General features: G+C 35.2%; 1 protein-coding gene across 1 annotated transcript in view; it reads left to right on the forward strand.

Moving 5' to 3' along the window:
• Positions 1-150: 150 nt before the first annotated feature.
• LOC143250021 (uncharacterized) overlaps positions 151-19,109 on the forward strand; it is a 37,709-nt gene continuing 18,750 nt past the window's right edge. Inside the window, exons 1-2 of the mRNA XM_076500656.1 lie at positions 151-618; positions 18,250-18,408. Coding sequence (XP_076356771.1) covers positions 532-618; positions 18,250-18,408 — 246 coding nt within the window. The 5' untranslated portion in view covers positions 151-531. The remainder of the gene's footprint in view (positions 619-18,249; positions 18,409-19,109) is intronic.

Below are 19,109 nucleotides of genomic sequence, written 5' to 3' on the forward strand. Positions count from 1 at the left end.
GTTGTTTGAACGTCAGCTGGTTTGGAGGGGTGCACGGACACTAAATGGAACAGCAATGTGCTTATTGTTCCCACGATGTCAGCAAGGCATCAGTTTCCCACGAGTGTCTGGTGCCTGCAAAGTGGTCGCAGTCCAGTGCCTCGCGCAGTTGGAGGCTGCTAAGCTTGGACTGATGGAGTTTTTTACTCTAGAGCCAGCTTATGATGCTACCGTATTTGAAGAACAACTACTAATATCTTGATAATTAGAAAGGATTCGTCAGATAGACACAGAGTAACGAACGGTGTGATGACAAGCAGGAATTGAGATCAAAGTGACTTCGGCTTGCAGCAGCAGAACGTGCTTGGAAAGGCCCGTCGTATGTGCACGTGCGCGACGGGTGCATCATATAGAATATTCTTTTTTTTTTCCCACTATTTCGAATTCTAGGAATTTCCTCTGGTGTTGTTTTCTAGTCTCGTAACTGAAAAAAAGAAAAGTTCACAGATCGGTAACTTATCATGAATCGAACACTTCGGTAAGTGACACAATATGATCGAGATAAAGCGAGAAAGGTTTGAAAGTGCTCAGGAAGTGGACATGGGAGTCATGGGAAATAACCACGTATATATGACTGAGGTGAGTCGTGAAAAGTCAAAACACGCGATCTCGGAAAATGACTACAAATTTAACATGACGGTTGGTACAGAAAACTGCTAGACTTAAAATTAAAATGCCTTTAAAATAATTTAAAGTTAAGCTTTAAAAAAACTGTGGCAACGGCTAATTGGGATTTTGGTTAAGAAAGGTTTAAGATCAATTTCCAAATATTTAAACTGAATTTTTATTTAAAAAATAAACTACGTGGATGTCCGTTATAAACCAGCTTCGAATACAAACTTTTTATTTTTAACTTTCCAAATACTTTAATTAAAGTTTAATTATGGTCTAGTGCGGACAGTCGTATTGCTCAAGCCATGTGTATATACAAGTGACATATTTTATTTATATATATATATATATATGTAGTAAGCATGAGGGCCAGCATGCGTTGATCGCAAAAGAAGTCACAACTTTGACAAGGGAAAAGGTAATATTTTTTTTAATGCCCAAATACTATGTAAAGTAATACAACAGCAATATTATTTAGTTATTTATTGTAATAGTAGCATAATACATATTAATATTACCACTACGTAATTTACAATCCTAGATGGCACCACTTACAGTTCCTAAGTTATATTTTACTAACACTATCTAAGCATTCCTTGATCGAGGTTCATAGTGTCATGGTTTTGGATCAAACAGTACCATATAAACTGTTAACTTGACAAGTGTATTTATATGTAAAACACGGTCATATTTACTTTTTCAGACATGAAGTCAGTCATAATATAAATGTGTGAAATAATTTAGTAATTTAACTTCTATGACCTTCAGACATTATAAACATAAATTTCCAGTTGTTACTTTATTTTCTTACATTCGTGTCTGCTGTTGTGGCGCCCAATGGTCAGTTTCCTCGCGTTTTAGACTTTCTTATCGCTAACACTGATGGTGGTAACTTTTTCACACCTCGCTCGAAATGTATGCCTCTTGTACAATATTAAGACAGGTTATAAACATATAATTTAAAGTAGGCTCGTGCCTATCTTTAAAATTCGAATGTGATAATTATACGTCAGGTGTTGAGCCCTGTCTTTAACTGTGAGTCGAGTTTTTGTTCTTAGTTATTATACAGAACGCTAGATGGCTTCTTTCCTGTTGTTGAAAATATATCTTTATAGAAATAACATTCTCCTCAAGGAATTATTATGACTGAAAAAACATCAGAAAGGTGTAACTGCTTACAAAGTGTAACAGATCGAAGTAAGTTAACGAGTAGCACTCGAATTTTATAACCCGACTTCGTAACCGCGTATGTTTGTATTTTGTTAAATTCAATTGTTTGTTCATAAACATCGAAAACGAAGCGAACTTGTATATATTTGGCAAAAAAAGATGGCGTGGCTTACTTACCTCCCGTAGCATTACCAGTTTTACTGTGGAAGAGGTGAACATGTCTGCAGTACGATATGAACACGAGATACCTAACTCTTTCATACCCCCGTCTGTCAACAACAACTCAGTTCCAGGTTGTAGGTGTCTGTTTGATTCCAGGTTGTGTGTGTACAATTTTTATGGTAGTCTTTTGTAATTTGTAGTGTGCTGATAAAAACGAAAAATATTACATCTCACTACTAAAGGTAATAGTTTTCCTGTTATCGTGTTCGAGTTACATTGTATCGGATATTCATATGTAATCATAGTGTGTAAATTGTAGTCCGTTTGACTATTGGATTTTAATTTGCACAGTTCGATTCGCTTGGTTCTCTATGAGCGGCATGATCCCCCCCCCACACACACACACACGTATAATTTATGTATATATTTGTATGTGGAACGTACGAACACTTTCATCCACCTCAGGGTAACGACCGGATATCACGCAAGCCCAACTTCCTGCCTGAACCGTGACGTTTAGGCGTGTTGAGTCCAAAAGGGCGGGAAGTGAAATGGTCAATTTTCAAGAGTGGTCAGAGATGAAAATACCAAATGATCGTAAACGTTGCTAATATTTCTGAAGCCTAAATATACACTGTAAAAGGACAGAAATTATTCAAATCAAAACTGAACAAAGATCAATCGAATTAGAAGTAATTTTTTAATATTGACCGCGTTAATCATTGTTCGTTCTCACATTTCTTTTGTCCAAACTTCAGCCCATAGAGATCAGATAAGCCTAACGTAGGTGCTTCATCTGCTACACAAACTGAATCACCTTTGATAGAATGGGTGACATTTTTCTCTTGTCTTTCAAGATGAGTAGTGGATACCGGAGGGATTTATACATTTTATTCCAGATTATTGTAAGGAAACATTTATTGTAAGCTACGTTTCACTTTTGCGACTTCTACGTGTATTCCTTCTCGAGAAGCCGCAAAGATGAAACGTGGGTTAAAACTAAAAGCTCTCTTCCGTGATGACGAGAAAACCCACTAAAAAAAAAATTATTTTTTTTTTTAAAACGTCTGGTATTGGTAGAGAAAGCACTATATAGAAGCGAACAACGTTTCGACCTTCTTTGCTCTTCTGTCAGTGTCTTATCTTCTCATACCAGCCGTTTTTAGATATATAAAAGCTCTCTTGTAATTATCTGGTGTATAGTGGTAGTTTATTTAGGTTTTTTTTTTTTGCTTGTATTTTACTAACTGTATTATCAGAATGGGAGACAACAGCCCTCGGGCTCTGATCAGTATCAGTTTTATAAACTTCACCCTTATATATTTAAAAACGGCTGGTCTGGGTGTTCGCTCCTCTATTAGTGCTTTTCTCTATCCATACCAGCCGTTTTTAGATATATAAAGTGGATTTCGTCGTAATCACGGATTAAAACTTCACCCTGTCTCTAACAAGATTAGTGTCGTAAACTTTACATTCTGATAAATCTAGTTCGACTGGACATGTGACAAACATTCTGATAAATCTAGTGTAAGTGGACATGTGACATACACATTCTGATAAATCTAGTGTAAGTGGACATGTGACATAAACATTCTGATAAATCTAGTTTGACTGGACATGTGACATAAACATTCTGATAAATCTAGTTTGACTGGACATGTGACATAAACATTCTGATAAATCTAGTTTGACTGGACATGTGACATAAACATTCTGATAAATCTAGTTTGACTGGACATGTGACATAAACATTCTGATAAATCTAGTTTGACTGGACATGTGACATAAACATTCTGATAAATCTAGTTTGACTGGATATGTGACATAAACATTCTGATAAATCTAGTTTGACTGGACATGTGACATAAACATTCTGATAAATCTAGTTTGACTGGACATGTGACATAAACATTCTGATAAATCTAGTTTGACTGGACATGTGACATAAACATTCTGATAAATCTAGTTTGACTGGACATGTGACATAAACATTCTGATAAATCTAGTTTGACTGGACATGTGACATAAACATTCTGATAAATCTAGTTTGACTGGACATGTGACATAAACATTCTGATAAATCTAGTTTGACTGGACATGTGACATAAACATTCTGATAAATCTAGTTTGACTGGACATGTGACAAACATTCTGATAAATCTAGTTTGACTGGACATGTGACATAAACATTCTGATAAATCTAGTTTGACTGGACATGTGACATAAACATTCTGATAAATCTAGTTTGACTGGACATGTGACATAAACATTCTGATAAATCTAGTTTGACTGGACATGTGACATAAACATTCTGATAAATCTAGTTTGACTGGACATGTGACATAAACATTCTGATAAATCTAGTTTGACTGGATATGTGACATAAACATTCTGATAAATCTAGTTTGACTGGACATGTGACATAAACATTCTGATAAATCTAGTTTGACTGGACATGTGACATAAACATTCTGATAAATCTAGTTTGACTGGACATGTGACATAAACATTCTGATAAATCTAGTTTGACTGGACATGTGACAAACATTCTGATAAATCTAGTTTGACTGGACATGTGACAAACATTCTGATAAATCTAGTTTGACTGGACATGTGACAAACATTCTGATAAATCTAGTTTGACTGGACATGTGACATAAACATTCTGATAAATCTAGTTTGACTGGACATGTGACATAAACATTCTGATAAATCTAGTTTGACTGGACATGTGACATAAACATTCTGATAAAGCTAGTTTGACTGGACATGTGACATAAACATTCTGATAAATCTAGTTTGACTGGACATGTGACATAAACATTCTGATAAATCTAGTTTGACTGGACATGTGACATAAACATTCTGATAAATCTAGTTTGACTGGACATGTGACAAACATTCTGATAAATCTAGTTTGACTGGGCATGTGACAAACATTCTGATAAATCTAGTTTGACTGGGCATGTGACATAAACATTCTGATAAATCTAGTGTAAGTGGACATGTGACATAAACATTCTGATAAATCCAGTGTAAGTGGACATACGTGACATAAATATTGAGAAAGATCTAATTTGATAAACATACCTAACAAATATTTTAATAACTCTTATTGAATTTTCTTTGACATGATGTTGGTACATGAGTTGTGGTATTCACAGGGTGTTGTTTTAAATGAAACAACTTGTTCGACAAGGAGTATTCATAATAAAAATAATGACGATACACGTGACATAAAATGTCATTACCACGATCAAGTTTCGTGAGTTTACACACTTTTAATTGTACACAGACTGTTAAGATACTTTCAAGTTGTCTTATTTATAATATAGCTCCAGTAACTTCTATTAGTTAATTTGGTTTCGTATTGTAATTTACATACGCTTCACAAATGGTGATCTTACAACCAGCTATATTCTGACAAATGTGAGTGTAGTTATAATATCAATTGTTCATTCAGTTTGAAAACCTTTACGTCCTCTGGCGTATGAAGTAACTCATTAGACTTCAGAATGTTATAAGGACTGCATAATGCTTACGAGGTTTATTGATTGGTTTTCTCTTTAGCGTTTTAAACCTCATTGTACAAAATACACAGCAATGTTTGTTAGAAGTTTACTGGTTAACTTGTACCCAACTTTCTGGAATGAAATCAAAGTTTATTATAAGTTTGATATTTTAAATACAAATTAATACTTGTTGTACCAAAGACAAACTAAAATAGTTGACTACTTTCATTCATGAATGAATTATGACAAAGTAACAAGTTCATGACAGTGTATACAAGTTAACAGCACAAAATTAAACTGTATAAACCAATATCATAGTTTCCTGGACAACGGCTCAAAGTTACCTAATAGTTTATGTGCCAAACTGTAAATCCTAGAGTATATAGTTTGTATCCCGATGCTGTAAAATAATGTTTTGGGACCAGTTGAGCGTTATAAAGGTGAATGTCAGTGTATACTGTTAGATCAGATTACTTTAGCGCAAAGTCAACTACCCAATCGAATACCTTATACACTGTGAGTAACCAAACTCCTTATTGTTTATTGAATTTTATCTCAAAGCTACTCTAGGGTTACCTGCATTAGCCGTCTGTAATTTTGAAGTGATAGACTAAAATGATTGTGGCCATTCAACGTCACCCACAACCAACTCTTGGCCAGGCTACTCTTTTATTAACAAATACTGGGCTAGATCGTAACACTGTTGCGCCTCTTTGGCCAAAAAAGTTGAGATGGCTCGGTCCCTTAACTCACATTGCGGATCGAGCACTCTTGACAACCTAGCCATGCATAGTCTTAGCATTATCCAATGAGAGCAACACGAGAGCTAGATGCTTCTTTCTAGCCTCTCAATTCCAAGGCATGAATGACTAGTGCAAACAGCTTTTGTGTAGCTTTCAGTGAATTATTTAAATGTCCCTTAGCAACAAACTGAATAAACTAACAGCATATATTCTGGTAGATTTTTAAGATTTAAAACAATAAGACCTGGTGTTTAATTACAGGTGGAAAGAATGCGGATAGTCCATTGTATAGTTTTGTGCTGGACAACAACAATCTCATTGTAATGAAGTTTTGCTATGTCCGAAACTTGGATCTCGGAAACTACCGTACCAATCATCACTAATCATAACTTTGTATTATTTTATAACTAGGAAGTATTTATATGAATAAGCAATACATAAAACAATTGAAATTTGCAGAAAAATATGTTTCCGATTTAACCAATAAAAAATTGGTATGTATTAACTATGCAAAACAGAAAAATGTTTTTCTTTAGTAAAAAATCTCATGATGGTTACAACAGAAAAGTAATATTTCAATAACATCTGCTTTGTTATACATAACACTGTGATGACAGCTCATACATTGTTGTAGAACTGTCATACAATTCCAGGAAAGGACGCAGGCCTAGTAGCCTTCTACAGGTATTTTTGGTGGTGGTAGTAATAATTTGAGGACTTGTATAGTTGGAAAATTAATTGATTGTTGGAACAACGGGGACACCATCGACAACAAAATATATCAACAAACAGTACAGTGCCCTCAAAAATAAAGTATATATAAATAACGCAGTGCCTTTGGCTATAAACCGTATAAATCAACAATACGTTGACTTTGACAACAAATCTGCATGCATTCATTTAGAATTCAGGCCAGAATTTAAAGAAAATTCAGATGAGATGTTTTTTTTTTTTCTTTCGGCATAGTTTGTTCGGTCTACCTTACGTTCTAACGTAGAGGTAAGCCTTCGTATTTACAACGCTAAAATCAGAGGTTCGATTCCTTTCTGTGTACACAGCAGATAACCTGATGTGGCTTTGCTAAAAGAAGACACCTCCCACACACACACACATAACGTAGTGTCATTTTGTCTGTTACTACAGAAGGATGGTCCAGGTTTGTTTAACCTCACAAGAGCCATTTACTTTACGTGTGCGTGTGAATTAGATATAAAGTGATCGTTGGAATTTGTTTAATACTGTCGTATTACACACATATGAAATTTTGAGGTCAATATGTCGAGAATACATTGTTAAAAACAGTTTTTTTGTTATTAAGCCCAAAGGTACACAAAGGATTGTGCTCTGCCCACTACAGGTATCGGAACCTGGTTTCTAGCAGTGTATGTCCGTATACATACCATTATGCCACTGGGACGCCTTAAAAAATCGTAAGAGAATGTCTTAAAGTTCTCGGTAATTTGTTGAAGAGAGACATGTTTTCGTGTTTAACGTTTCTTTTGTATTTGCTACCCATACGAAGATTCTATAGCACACAAAACAGTTTGTTCGTAACCATCACATTTGTCTATTATTTTGTTAGCTCGCAATTTTTGTTGTTTTTCAGCTTGAACCTTGAACTTCTGTTGTAGATATTTAAACACAGTGGCATAACCTGGTGGTTAGGGCACTTGAATCGCTATCTGCGGATCTCGGGTTCGAATCACGCCACAGAATATAATCTCCTTTTCAGCCGTAAGAGCATTAACAGTTTATAGTGAATCTCGCTCTTCGTTGGTAAAAGACTATCCGACGAATTAGTGGCAGTGGTGTTGCCTGCCTTCCCTCTTGGCCTTATCACTGAATAATTAGGAACAGCTAGCTAGATAGCCCTCTATTAGCTTTGTGCGAAATTAAAAAAACAAAAACCCCTGAAACACCACGACTTCTATTAAGACGGAGTATTTAGTTGGTTTTTCTTCTACAATGTGTAGCTTCGAGTTAACGTCGGTTGTGTGCTGTGTGCTTCTTACGAACATAATTGGGTTGTTCAAAATATATTTTTTTACATTGCTGATTTGTGCTCTGTTATTTCAAACACAATATGATATCTGTAAGTTGGGTTATGTTATTTTTTTCTACGAAGAGTGTGTGTGTGTGTATCCTCAAGCGGAAGTGAGCTCTGTGCTTTGTTTTTCACAGTATGATATCTGAAAATTGGTTTTTCTTTCTACATTGTATAACATTCAGTGGTTTGTTTGTTTGTTTTGGAATTTCGCACAAAGCTACTCGAGGGCTATCTGTGCTAGCCGTCCCTAATTTAGCAGTGTAAGACTAGATAGAGGGAAGGCAGCTAGTCATCACCACCCACCGCCAACTCTTGGGCTGCTCTTTTTACCAACGAATAGTGGGATTGACCGTCACATTATAACGCCCCCACGGCTGGGAGGGCGAACATGTTTGATGCGACGGGGATGCGAACCCGCGACCGTCAGATTACGAGTCGCACGCCTTAACACGCTTGGCCATGCCGGGCCAACATCGAGTGGAAGTTGCCTCAGTTCTTCTGAACCCTGTGTAATATCCTAAAGTTGTTAACACATAGAAACTGCTTTTATCACCTTCTGATAATAAAAGTCTACGTGGTCTTACATAAAGAACGATTATACAAATGGTTCACAAAATACCCCAAATTTTTAGTAATGTTCTTCTTGTGATTCTATCAAAGAAGTTCAAATTTTTTCAAGGGGTAAGTTTTATTGTTCCGCGCAAGGCTAACCGACAGCTCTTTACGTTGTCCTTAATCCTAAAGTGATAGAGGGAAGAGGGCTATTCAACACCGCCAACTGTTTCAAGTTCGTATAGTGGGATCTGACAGTTATTTTTATAACTTATTCACAGCACCAAAATATGGGGCATGATTTTTTTGGGGGGGGGTCAAGAAAAAAAAAGGATAAGAAATTCCTTTTTTTAAAGACATAGTTAAGTGGAACAACAACTGCGTCGACTAAAAGTTCAAGGTTCGAACTTCCCTGCAGACAAGCATTTGTTTTATCTCGGTAACGTCTTATCTATTCTTTTTGCTCGAGTGAAAAAATATCTTGCACCGTGAAACTTGTTGATCGCTAAGCCTGGCTAATACCGCGTTTTGATACTCGTGGTGGGCTTAGCACGTATGGTCCATTGTAATAATAATAAATCGCTCACAACTTTGAATCGGTCTCCCGATCTTATTTTCTGTCAAATCGGACAGTTTCCTTTTGAGAGTTAGTTGGTTGATTGGCGTTTTACGGCCGAAATAAAACTAGAATATCTGCACCTACCCCCTTCGAGAGAAAGAAGTGGCCGTGCATGAATAAAGGGAGAGACCGAACATTGGTGACTGAAAATGGTCATGTCTCAGTTTAATAGCTTTATAAATGAAAAAAACAAGTTTCAAATATTTAATTCGTATATTAGTAACGCTTTCATTACAATGTTTTTTTTGTTTCTTAAGTATACGGATTTCGTTCTTTTCTTCCGCTGTTTCGCTCTCTCTTTTAATTGTATTTATCTACGTATGGGGTTATTTGTCTTACATTTTGACATTTTACTTTTACGACAGGTGTTGTAGGTTGCCGATATAAACTTACAACCGCCTCTCATAATTACTGTTCTACCTGGTCACCTTGACGTACTTATCCATTGTTTAAAGCGGTTCTGTACATTCTAATAGATGGGATACTCTTATTATTGTTCTGCTATTGTGTTTGTATTCTTTACCCGTAACATGAATATGTATTCAACAGTTTGTTAGATATATTTTGAAACTAATTTTGTTTGCAAAAGAGGAAATCGTTAAAGGGACTATAATGCATTTCATAGACTGTTTAAAGAATTCCAAGAATGATTTATTTATACAAAAGGCACTAATGAACCTGAGCGAAATGCTGATTAATTAGGATGTTCCCCAAGTGGCTCAGCACCAAGCATGCAAGATTCATACGTTAACAAGAGGAATTCCTCAATAGTCGGTGCACTTGAAATTATTTTAAGCAGGGCTAGAGACTTTTTTTTTTTTTATGGCCAGGCGGTTAAGGCAATCGACTCGTAATTTGAGGGTCGCGGCTTCGAATCCCCGTCACACCAAACATGATCGTCCTTTCACCGTGTGGGCGTTATAATGTAACGGTCAATCCCACTATTCATTGGTAAAAGATTAGCCCAACAGTTGGCGGTGGGTGGTGATGACTAGCTGTCTTTCCCATAGTCTTACACTGCTACATTAGGGACGGCTAGCGCGGACAGCCCTCGAGTAGCTTTGCGCGAGATTCAAACCAAACTTTTTTTTTAAATTAGCTACGTATTTGTGTATCAGCAATACCAAACCTGATGTGCGCGTGCACCCGATTTGATTTCATTACTCGTCAGGATTTACAACAACCTACCCTCAAATTGAAATTCTTACAGGCAGGAGATGACAGTTATCGGCTAATGGTTTGTACTCTGAACTTTTCAGAGTTGCAATGGCGCAGCTAAAAACCGAATTTCAATATCAATGATGGACACCGAATAGATAATCATCTGTGCTTAACAAGCAAATTTTAAGTGCACATCCCGTATTAAGTAAAAAAAAAACAAAAAAAAAAACTTTTTTGTCATATTTGTCCTGATTAATATATGTGTCAACCGTTTGTGATTCTCACCAAACTTAGTTTTAAAAGGCACATCTTAGATTACTGTATTTCATGTATGTTTTCGTATTTAAATCAACTCATTACAAATCGTTCTTTTAAAAATTATATTTAATTTCTAGGTCAGTAGAGAACTACTTACCAATGTTTATTAGTAAAGTTAGCTGACTATTGACTGACACGGAGAACTACTTACCAATGTTTATTAGTAAAGTTAGCTGACGGTATTGACTGACACGGAGAACTACTTACCAATGTTTATTAGTAAAGTTAGCTGACTGTATTGACTGACACGGAGAACTACTTACCAATGTTTATTAGTAAAGTTAGCTGACGGTATTGACTGACACGGAGAACTACTTACCAATGTTTATTAGTAAAGTTAGCTGACGGTATTGACTGACACGGAGAACTACTTACCAATGTTTATTAGTAAAGTTAGCTGACGGTATTGACTGACACGGAGAACTACTTACCAATGTTTGTTAGTAAAGTTAGCTGACGGTATTGACTAACACGGAGAACTACTTACCAATGTTCATTAGTAAAGTTAGCTGACTGTATTGACTGACACGGAGAACTACTTACCAATGTTTATTAGTAAAGTTAGCTGACGGTATTGACTAACACGGAGAACTACTTACCAATGTTCATTAGTAAAGTTAGCTGACTGTATTGACTGACACGGAGAACTACTTACCAATGTTTATTAGTAAAGTTAGCTGACGGTATTGACTAACACGGAGAACTACTTACCAATGTTTATTAGTAAAGTTAGCTGACTGTATTGACTGACACGGAGAACTACTTACCAATGTTTATTAGTAAAGTTAGCTGACGGTATTGACTGACACGGAGAACTACTTACCAATGTTTATTAGTAAAGTTAGCTGACTGTATTGACTGACACGGAGAACTACTTACCAATGTTTATTAGTAAAGTTAGCTGACTGTATTGACTGACACGGAGAACTACTTACCAATGTTAGTAAAGTTAGCTGACGGTATTGACTGACACGGAGAACTACTTACCAATGTTTATTAGTAAAGTTAGCTGACGGTATTGACTGAGACGGAGAACTACTTACCAATGTTTTTATTAGTAAAGTTAGCTGACGGTATTGACTAACACGGAGAACTACTTACCAATGTTCATTAGTAAAGTTAGCTGACTGTATTGACTGACACGGAGAACTACTTACCAATGTTTATTAGTAAAGTTAGCTGACTGTATTGACTGACACGGAGAACTACTTACCAATGTTTATTAGTAAAGTTAGCTGACTGTATTGACTGACATGGAGAACTACTTACCAATGTTTATTAGTAAAGTTAGCTGACGGTATTGACTGACACGGAGAACTACTTACCAATGTTTATTAGTAAAGTTAGCTGACGGTATTGACTGACACGGAGAACTACTTACCAATGTTTGTTAGTAAAGTTAGCTGACTGTATTGACTGACACGGAGAACTACTTACCAATGTTTATTAGTAAAGTTAGCTCACGGTATTGACTGACACGGAGAACTACTTACCAATGTTTATTAGTAAAGTTAGCTGACGGTATTGACTAACACGGAGAACTACTTACCAATGTTTATTAGTAAAGTTAGCTGACTGTATTGACTGACACGGAGAACTACTTACCAATGTTTATTAGTAAAGTTAGCTGACGGTATTGACTGACACGGAGAACTACTTACCAATGTTTGTTAGTAAAGTTAGCTGACGGTATTGACTGACACGGAGAACTACTTACCAATGTTAGTAAAGTTAGCTGACGGTATTGACTGACACGGAGAACTACTTACCAATGTTTATTAGTAAAGTTAGCTGACGGTATTGACTAACACGGAGAACTACTTACCAATGTTTATTAGTAAAGTTAGCTGACGGTATTGACTAACACGGAGAACTACTTACCAATGTTTATTAGTAAAGTTAGCTGACTGTATTGACTGACACGGAGAACTACTTACCAATGTTTATTAGTAAAGTTAGCTGACGGTATTGACTGACACGGAGAACTACTTACTCAGGTCAGTGAAGTTAGTTGATAATATCGATTGATATGTGGTAAGTATGTTTATAATTTGAATTATAGAGGAGCTGTATAGTTTTCTTCTTATGTTGAACAAACCAATAGGCTTCTGTTAGTTATTGTAAGTAGTACTTACCCATTTCCTAAAGTTATTTCATTATTTTAATTTTCTTCAGTTGTGTAGAATCTGTTGAAATGTAGAATAGTTGTCAGCGATTTTAATAAACAATTATATTCAGTGGAACTTTTATAACAGTAATATATTCCTACCTTATCGATCAGCACAACAGATAGCTGGAACCAGTGGGTGTGTGTGTCTGTTTCCGCTAGTGTGTAAATTCACGTGCGCAGTTGGGTGAAAGCGTTGCAGCCTGTGTTTGACGGTCGTACATGCGTGGGACTTCGACAGCTGTGCGCGTGGCTCGTTCTCTCACGAGCGGCTCTATTCAGTGAAAAGAAGAGGAGCGTATATCTTCTGATAACACCGTACTGTTGAAAAAAAATCCATCAATACATGCGTGCTTTATATAAAATGGCAAACAAACCGATTTTTTTTCTCTAAAAATCGCACGATTTTTTTGATCTTGTGTTCTCTTAGCTTTTACAATAACTTCAATGTGAACATAGAGCCACGGTTTATCACTTTCTATATTGGTTTGTAAAACAATTGTTGATTTATACCTCAGCGGTCTTGGTTTACGGTTTTCTTCAGGTGTTGAATTAAACTGTTTTTAACAACTATAAACATGCATGAAAACTCCTCTCTACTCTCATTGTTTATGTTCACAGTTTTTTTCGCTTAATAAACATGCATTTCCATGTTTGTTTTCGTTGTAATTGTTTAAAGTTAGTAAGAAATACTTCGCTAACAATTGTTATTGAGTTAAGTAACATTTTAGTTTAGTTCGTAGAGCACTCTTGACCCGAGTTGCAACAGGTCTGACCAGAGGAAATAGTACAAGTAAAAACTGAAATTAACTCGCCCATAACCCAGTGAAGTATATTCTTGTATGTCATTGTACTAGAGTGTAGTTAGGTGTTGAACCTGAGTAAATGTGGGTTTTATTTGATACAAGCATGCTTTTATAAATTAAGTAAGAACTTTTTTTCTTCTTAGTTTTAAAGAAAAGTACAAGATAAAATTATTTATGGATTTTATTAACTCGCAGAATGTGCTTCTGTATCTAAATGAATTGAATCTGTGCTACTTTAAATACATTATCTGGCAAGATGTGTACTTACTTATTTAACTGTTTGACTTTTACTGCTCTGATGCATAAAACAGACGAGTCCAAGGCTTACCAGTAGCTTTTGTTACTCAAAACAAGGGTTCATAAACAGTTTTATGTTATTCAAAATCATGGTCAAACAACAGCTTTGTTATTCTTGACCAAAGCTGGGCAACAGTTTTCTGTTACTCTAGACCATATTTTAACAGCAGTTTTCTGTTACTCTAGACCATATTTTAACAGCAGTTTTCTGTTACTCTAGACCATATTTTAACAACAGTTTTGTTACTCTAGATCATATTTTAACAACAGTTTTATGTTATTCTAAACCATGATTTGACAACAGCTTTGTGTTATTCAAAACAAAGGTTTGACAACAGCTTTGTGTTATTCAAAACAAAGGTTTGACAACAGCTTTGTGTTATTCAAAACAAAGGTTTGACAACAGCTTTGTGTTATTCAAAACAAAGGTTTGACAACAGCTTTGTGTTATTCAAAACAAAGGTTTCACAACAGATTTTGGAGACTTAAGTTTTAAAAACCATTCACAGTGATAGATATAGAGATGATGAGATAACTAGCTTTCAACTGTGTAGAAGAGTTATCACTTCAGGCTTTTAACCCCATAATTACAAATTCAGTTGTTGTTTTTTTTAACAATTTTAATATAATTATTTAAGTTTCAAATTTCTTATGGTTCTATAAATTTGTTAATTACAGGAACTCTAATAACATTTGAGACAAAAATAATAATAATAAACAATACCATTAATATTGTATTTAATCTCACTACTTACTGCAGGGACACATTACGAATGCTACATAGGATTATTTTCTTGTCAGTTGTTTACACTGATAATCTTAACATGTAATACTTGATTTGATGCAGTACATGGACATCACTGATAGTGAATGATCTAAGCAAGAGATAGTAATTCAAGGGTTAATATAACAGTTCAAGTAAATGTCTGCTTGTCTCCTGTCTCCAGTGAAGACGGTACTCTTGTTATATGCTAGGGTTTCTTGTTTCTCCAGTGAAGACAGGTACTCTTGTTATATGCTAGGGTTTCTTGTTTCTCCAGTGAAGACAGGTACTCTTGTTATATGCTAGGGTTTCTTGTTTCTCCAGTGAAGACAGGTACTCTTGTTATATGCTAGAGTTTCTTGTTTCTCCAGTGAAGACAGGTACTCTTGTTATATGCTAGGGTTTCTTGTTTCTCCAGTGAAGACAGGTACTCTTGTTATATGCTAGGGTTTCTTGTTTCTCCAGTGAAGACAGGTACTCTTGTTATATGCTAGGGTTTCTTGTTTCTCCAGTGAAGACAGGTACTCTTGTTATATGCTAGGGTTTCTTGTTTCTGCAGTGAAGACAGGTACTCTTGTTATATGCTAGGGTTTCTTGTTTCTCCAGTGAAGACAGGTACTCTTGTTATATGCTAGGGTTTCTTGTTTCTCCAGTGAAGACAGGTACTCTTGTTATATGCTAGGGTTTCTTGTTTCTCCAGTGAAGACAGGTACTCTTGTTATATGCTAGGGTTTCTTGTTTCTCCAGTGAAGACAGGTACTCTTGTTATATGCTAGGGTTTCTTGTTTCTCCAGTGAAGACAGGTACTCTTGTTATATGCTAGGGTTTCTTGTTTCTCCAGTGAAGACAGGTACTCTTGTTATATGCTAGAGTTTCTTGTTTCTCCAGTGAAGACAGGTACTCTTGTTATATGCTAGGGTTTCTTGTTTCTCCAGTGAAGACGGGTACTCTTGTTATATGCTAGGGTTTCTTGTCTCTCCAGTGAAGACGGGTACTCTTGTTATATGCTAGGGTTTCTTGTTTCTCCAGTGAAGATGGTACTCTTGTTATATGCTAGGGTTTCTTGTTTCTCCAGTGAAGACAGGTACTCTTGTTATATGCTAGGGTTTCTTGTTTCTCCAGTGAAGACGGGTACTCTTGTTATATGCTAGGGTTTCTTGTTTCTCCAGTGAAGACAGGTACTCTTGTTATATGCTAGGGTTTCTTGTTTCTCCAGTGAAGACAGGTACTCTTGTTATATGCTAGGGTTTCTTGTTTCTCCAGTGAAGACAGGTACTCTTGTTATATGCTAGGGTTTCTTGTTTCTCCAGTGAAGACAGGTACTCTTGTTATATGCTAGGGTTTCTTGTTTCTCCAGTGAAGACGGGTACTCTTGTTATATGCTAGGGTTTCTTGTTTCTCCAGTGAAGACAGGTACTCTTGTTATATGCTAGGGTTTCTTGTTTCTCCAGTGAAGACAGGTACTCTTGTTATATGCTAGGGTTTCTTGTTTGTTTATAACTGATTTACCAGCATACTCCTTATTCTGCACATTTTTGACTATAATTAATGTTGTATATAAAGAAATAGTAATTAATTAAACATTTACATGTTGCTGATGTTTGTAAATATTAAAGGGAAGTCTTGTTTAATGAACTGCTTTCATTTACCGTTGGTTCTATTGTGTTTGTGATAATTTTGTTCATATTTGTTTACATAAAGTGGAAGAAAAGCTGAGTTATCACTGTGTGCGAGTTGGATATGGTTTGATGGTTATCACTGTGAAACTGAGGGTCCAAGGTTTGTTTCCCATTGCAACAAAACCATATGCTTTGCACTTCAGTGTTGGAAGGTGCAATAAGAGTGACAGTAAGATCCTGATAATTGACTAGAGCAGCACGAGAGGTGGTAGTGAATGTCGTTAACCATCTTCTCTAGTCTGTCAGTTCAATATTAGAAACAGTAAGCACAAATAGAGACATAATATTTTTAATCTATTCCCACTCAGTCTGCTTCACTCAAAGATAAGAACTAAATTTGTTTTTAAAACTGTCAAAAGGAAATCAGTTTTACTTCTGTTTATAAACAGGAAAATCCTTTTTCATGTGCAGGTACAAAGAAAGTGTATGAACTTCCTATAGCAAAATTTAGAGGTTTGATGCTCTATAATTAACCAACCAACATACAACTTATTCAAGTATAATGATTGTGACTGTTTAAATGTATATTTTATTCTCAGCAGTTATCACAAGTATATATGATTCATTCTAGCTTCTGATAGGTCATAATCTATTAGAAATCAAACTTTTTTTTTTTCTGAAAAGTTTCATGAGTTATCTTTTATGGTTTCTTAGCTTTTACAGTTACTTCAATGTAAATATTTAGTTGTATTTATTAGTTATTTGTATATTAGCAGATGTGAATATATATATTTATTTATTAAGCTCAAGAAAATCCCACTTGTATATGGGTGTGTGTGTGTGTGTGTGTGTGTGTGTTATCTTATGAGCTCAGTAATATATATAAAAAAATATTAACAGAACCAGGTAAGAAAAACACTTTTAATATCTTTAGTTTGTTGGAAGTGCTTCTACAGCATACACTGATCTTCAGCCAACCTATTTACATATAATACTTTTCAAGTAAATCAAAATTATCATAAGATAAATACAACCCAGTAAAAATATTTTAATGAAACTGTACATTACATTTATTTTATTTCAGTCTATAAGTAGCACAATCCTGTATGTATGTATGTATGTATGTGTGTGTGTGTGTGTGTATAAATTTTTCTGAATTAGTAGGAAAATCAGTTACTTTATTATTGGTACCTTATTAAGAAATTTAAAGATTTTGAGTTATTTGTTTTGTAAGTTCAAACACATGAATAGAAAGGAGCTGAGCATAATCTGGTAATTAGGTTAAACATGTGAGTAGAAAGAGGCAGACTATAACCTGGTACTGATCACTGTGAGATTTGTTTCATTTTAAATCTTTGTATATCACAGCAACTTCTTAATGTATTAATTCCTTTAGTTACTTGTTGAAGTTCATTCAGATAATTATTACATGATTTAAGACTTGTCCAGTCTAGTGATTTTATTTTTAACAAGCACGTGGATTAACCTAAGGAAACTGTGCTCATTGAATGTATTTATGATTAATTTCTTTAACACACTATAGGTTTGTGTACATACTAGTATAATATTTCTTACTTATTTCATTTGAACTTGTCACTTTTGAGATGTCTGAAATGCCTTTACTCTTAAATACCTCTCCTTAAACATATCATGTTTTCGTAGGATCAGTATGGCTACACGCTGGGGCGTGGATATGAATCTCCTCCAAACAATACCCTACCACTGACAGAGACCACTCTTCTGTCCCACTATTCAACAGGAACTACTGGCTCTTCACCACCAGGTGTTAACAATGCCTCAGTTTACTCAACCAGTGCAGGAGTATGTACACAGTTAATATTGATAAGTTAACCCTTCAAACATAACTATTAAATTATACACACTAGAAGAATTAATGGTAGCCCTAACCTTTTGTTGAATGGATTGAGGCAATCAAGTTAGATCCATTTGACTGCCTATGTAAATAATAAATCTTTTTAAGAACAAAGTAATTTTTAAGGAATACTCATTTTCTTAAAGATCTACATTCATTTTGTACTTCCTTTGAAAATCATTTGATTGTCAAAAATAAATATTTCCTTTACTTGTTTTGCTAGATACAGTATATGCAGTCAAACATCAGTATGCTGGACTTGGATATCTTGAATCCATTGCTTTTGTAAAAGTTGGAATTCAGTGCTATCCATTTTCTTGTGTAATATTATGCTTTTATTACCAGTAAATGTCAAGTTTCCTGATTAGTTGTTTTGAAGATATGATATTTTGAATAATTTTTCAAAGTCCCTGGTGATTCTCTGTATTAATGTTTGACTGTCTATTCTTAAGAAATTAAATTTTCTTAGTGTATTGAAGATAAAAAAAAAAAAAAAAAACATTTGTTGAAATTTTGGTGGATCAGAACATGAGTTTTTCAACACTAAAAATTAGCTTCAAGTTAGAAGATATGGCATATGATAGGGGACGTTGTAAACCATCATTGTTTCTCAGTGTGCAACAAGGAACATTGACTACAGTTTGTAAAC

The sequence above is a fragment of the Tachypleus tridentatus genome, chromosome 4 (assembly GCF_004210375.1).
Source record: "Tachypleus tridentatus isolate NWPU-2018 chromosome 4, ASM421037v1, whole genome shotgun sequence".
In the NCBI taxonomy this organism is placed as follows: Eukaryota; Metazoa; Arthropoda; class Merostomata; order Xiphosura; family Limulidae; genus Tachypleus; species Tachypleus tridentatus.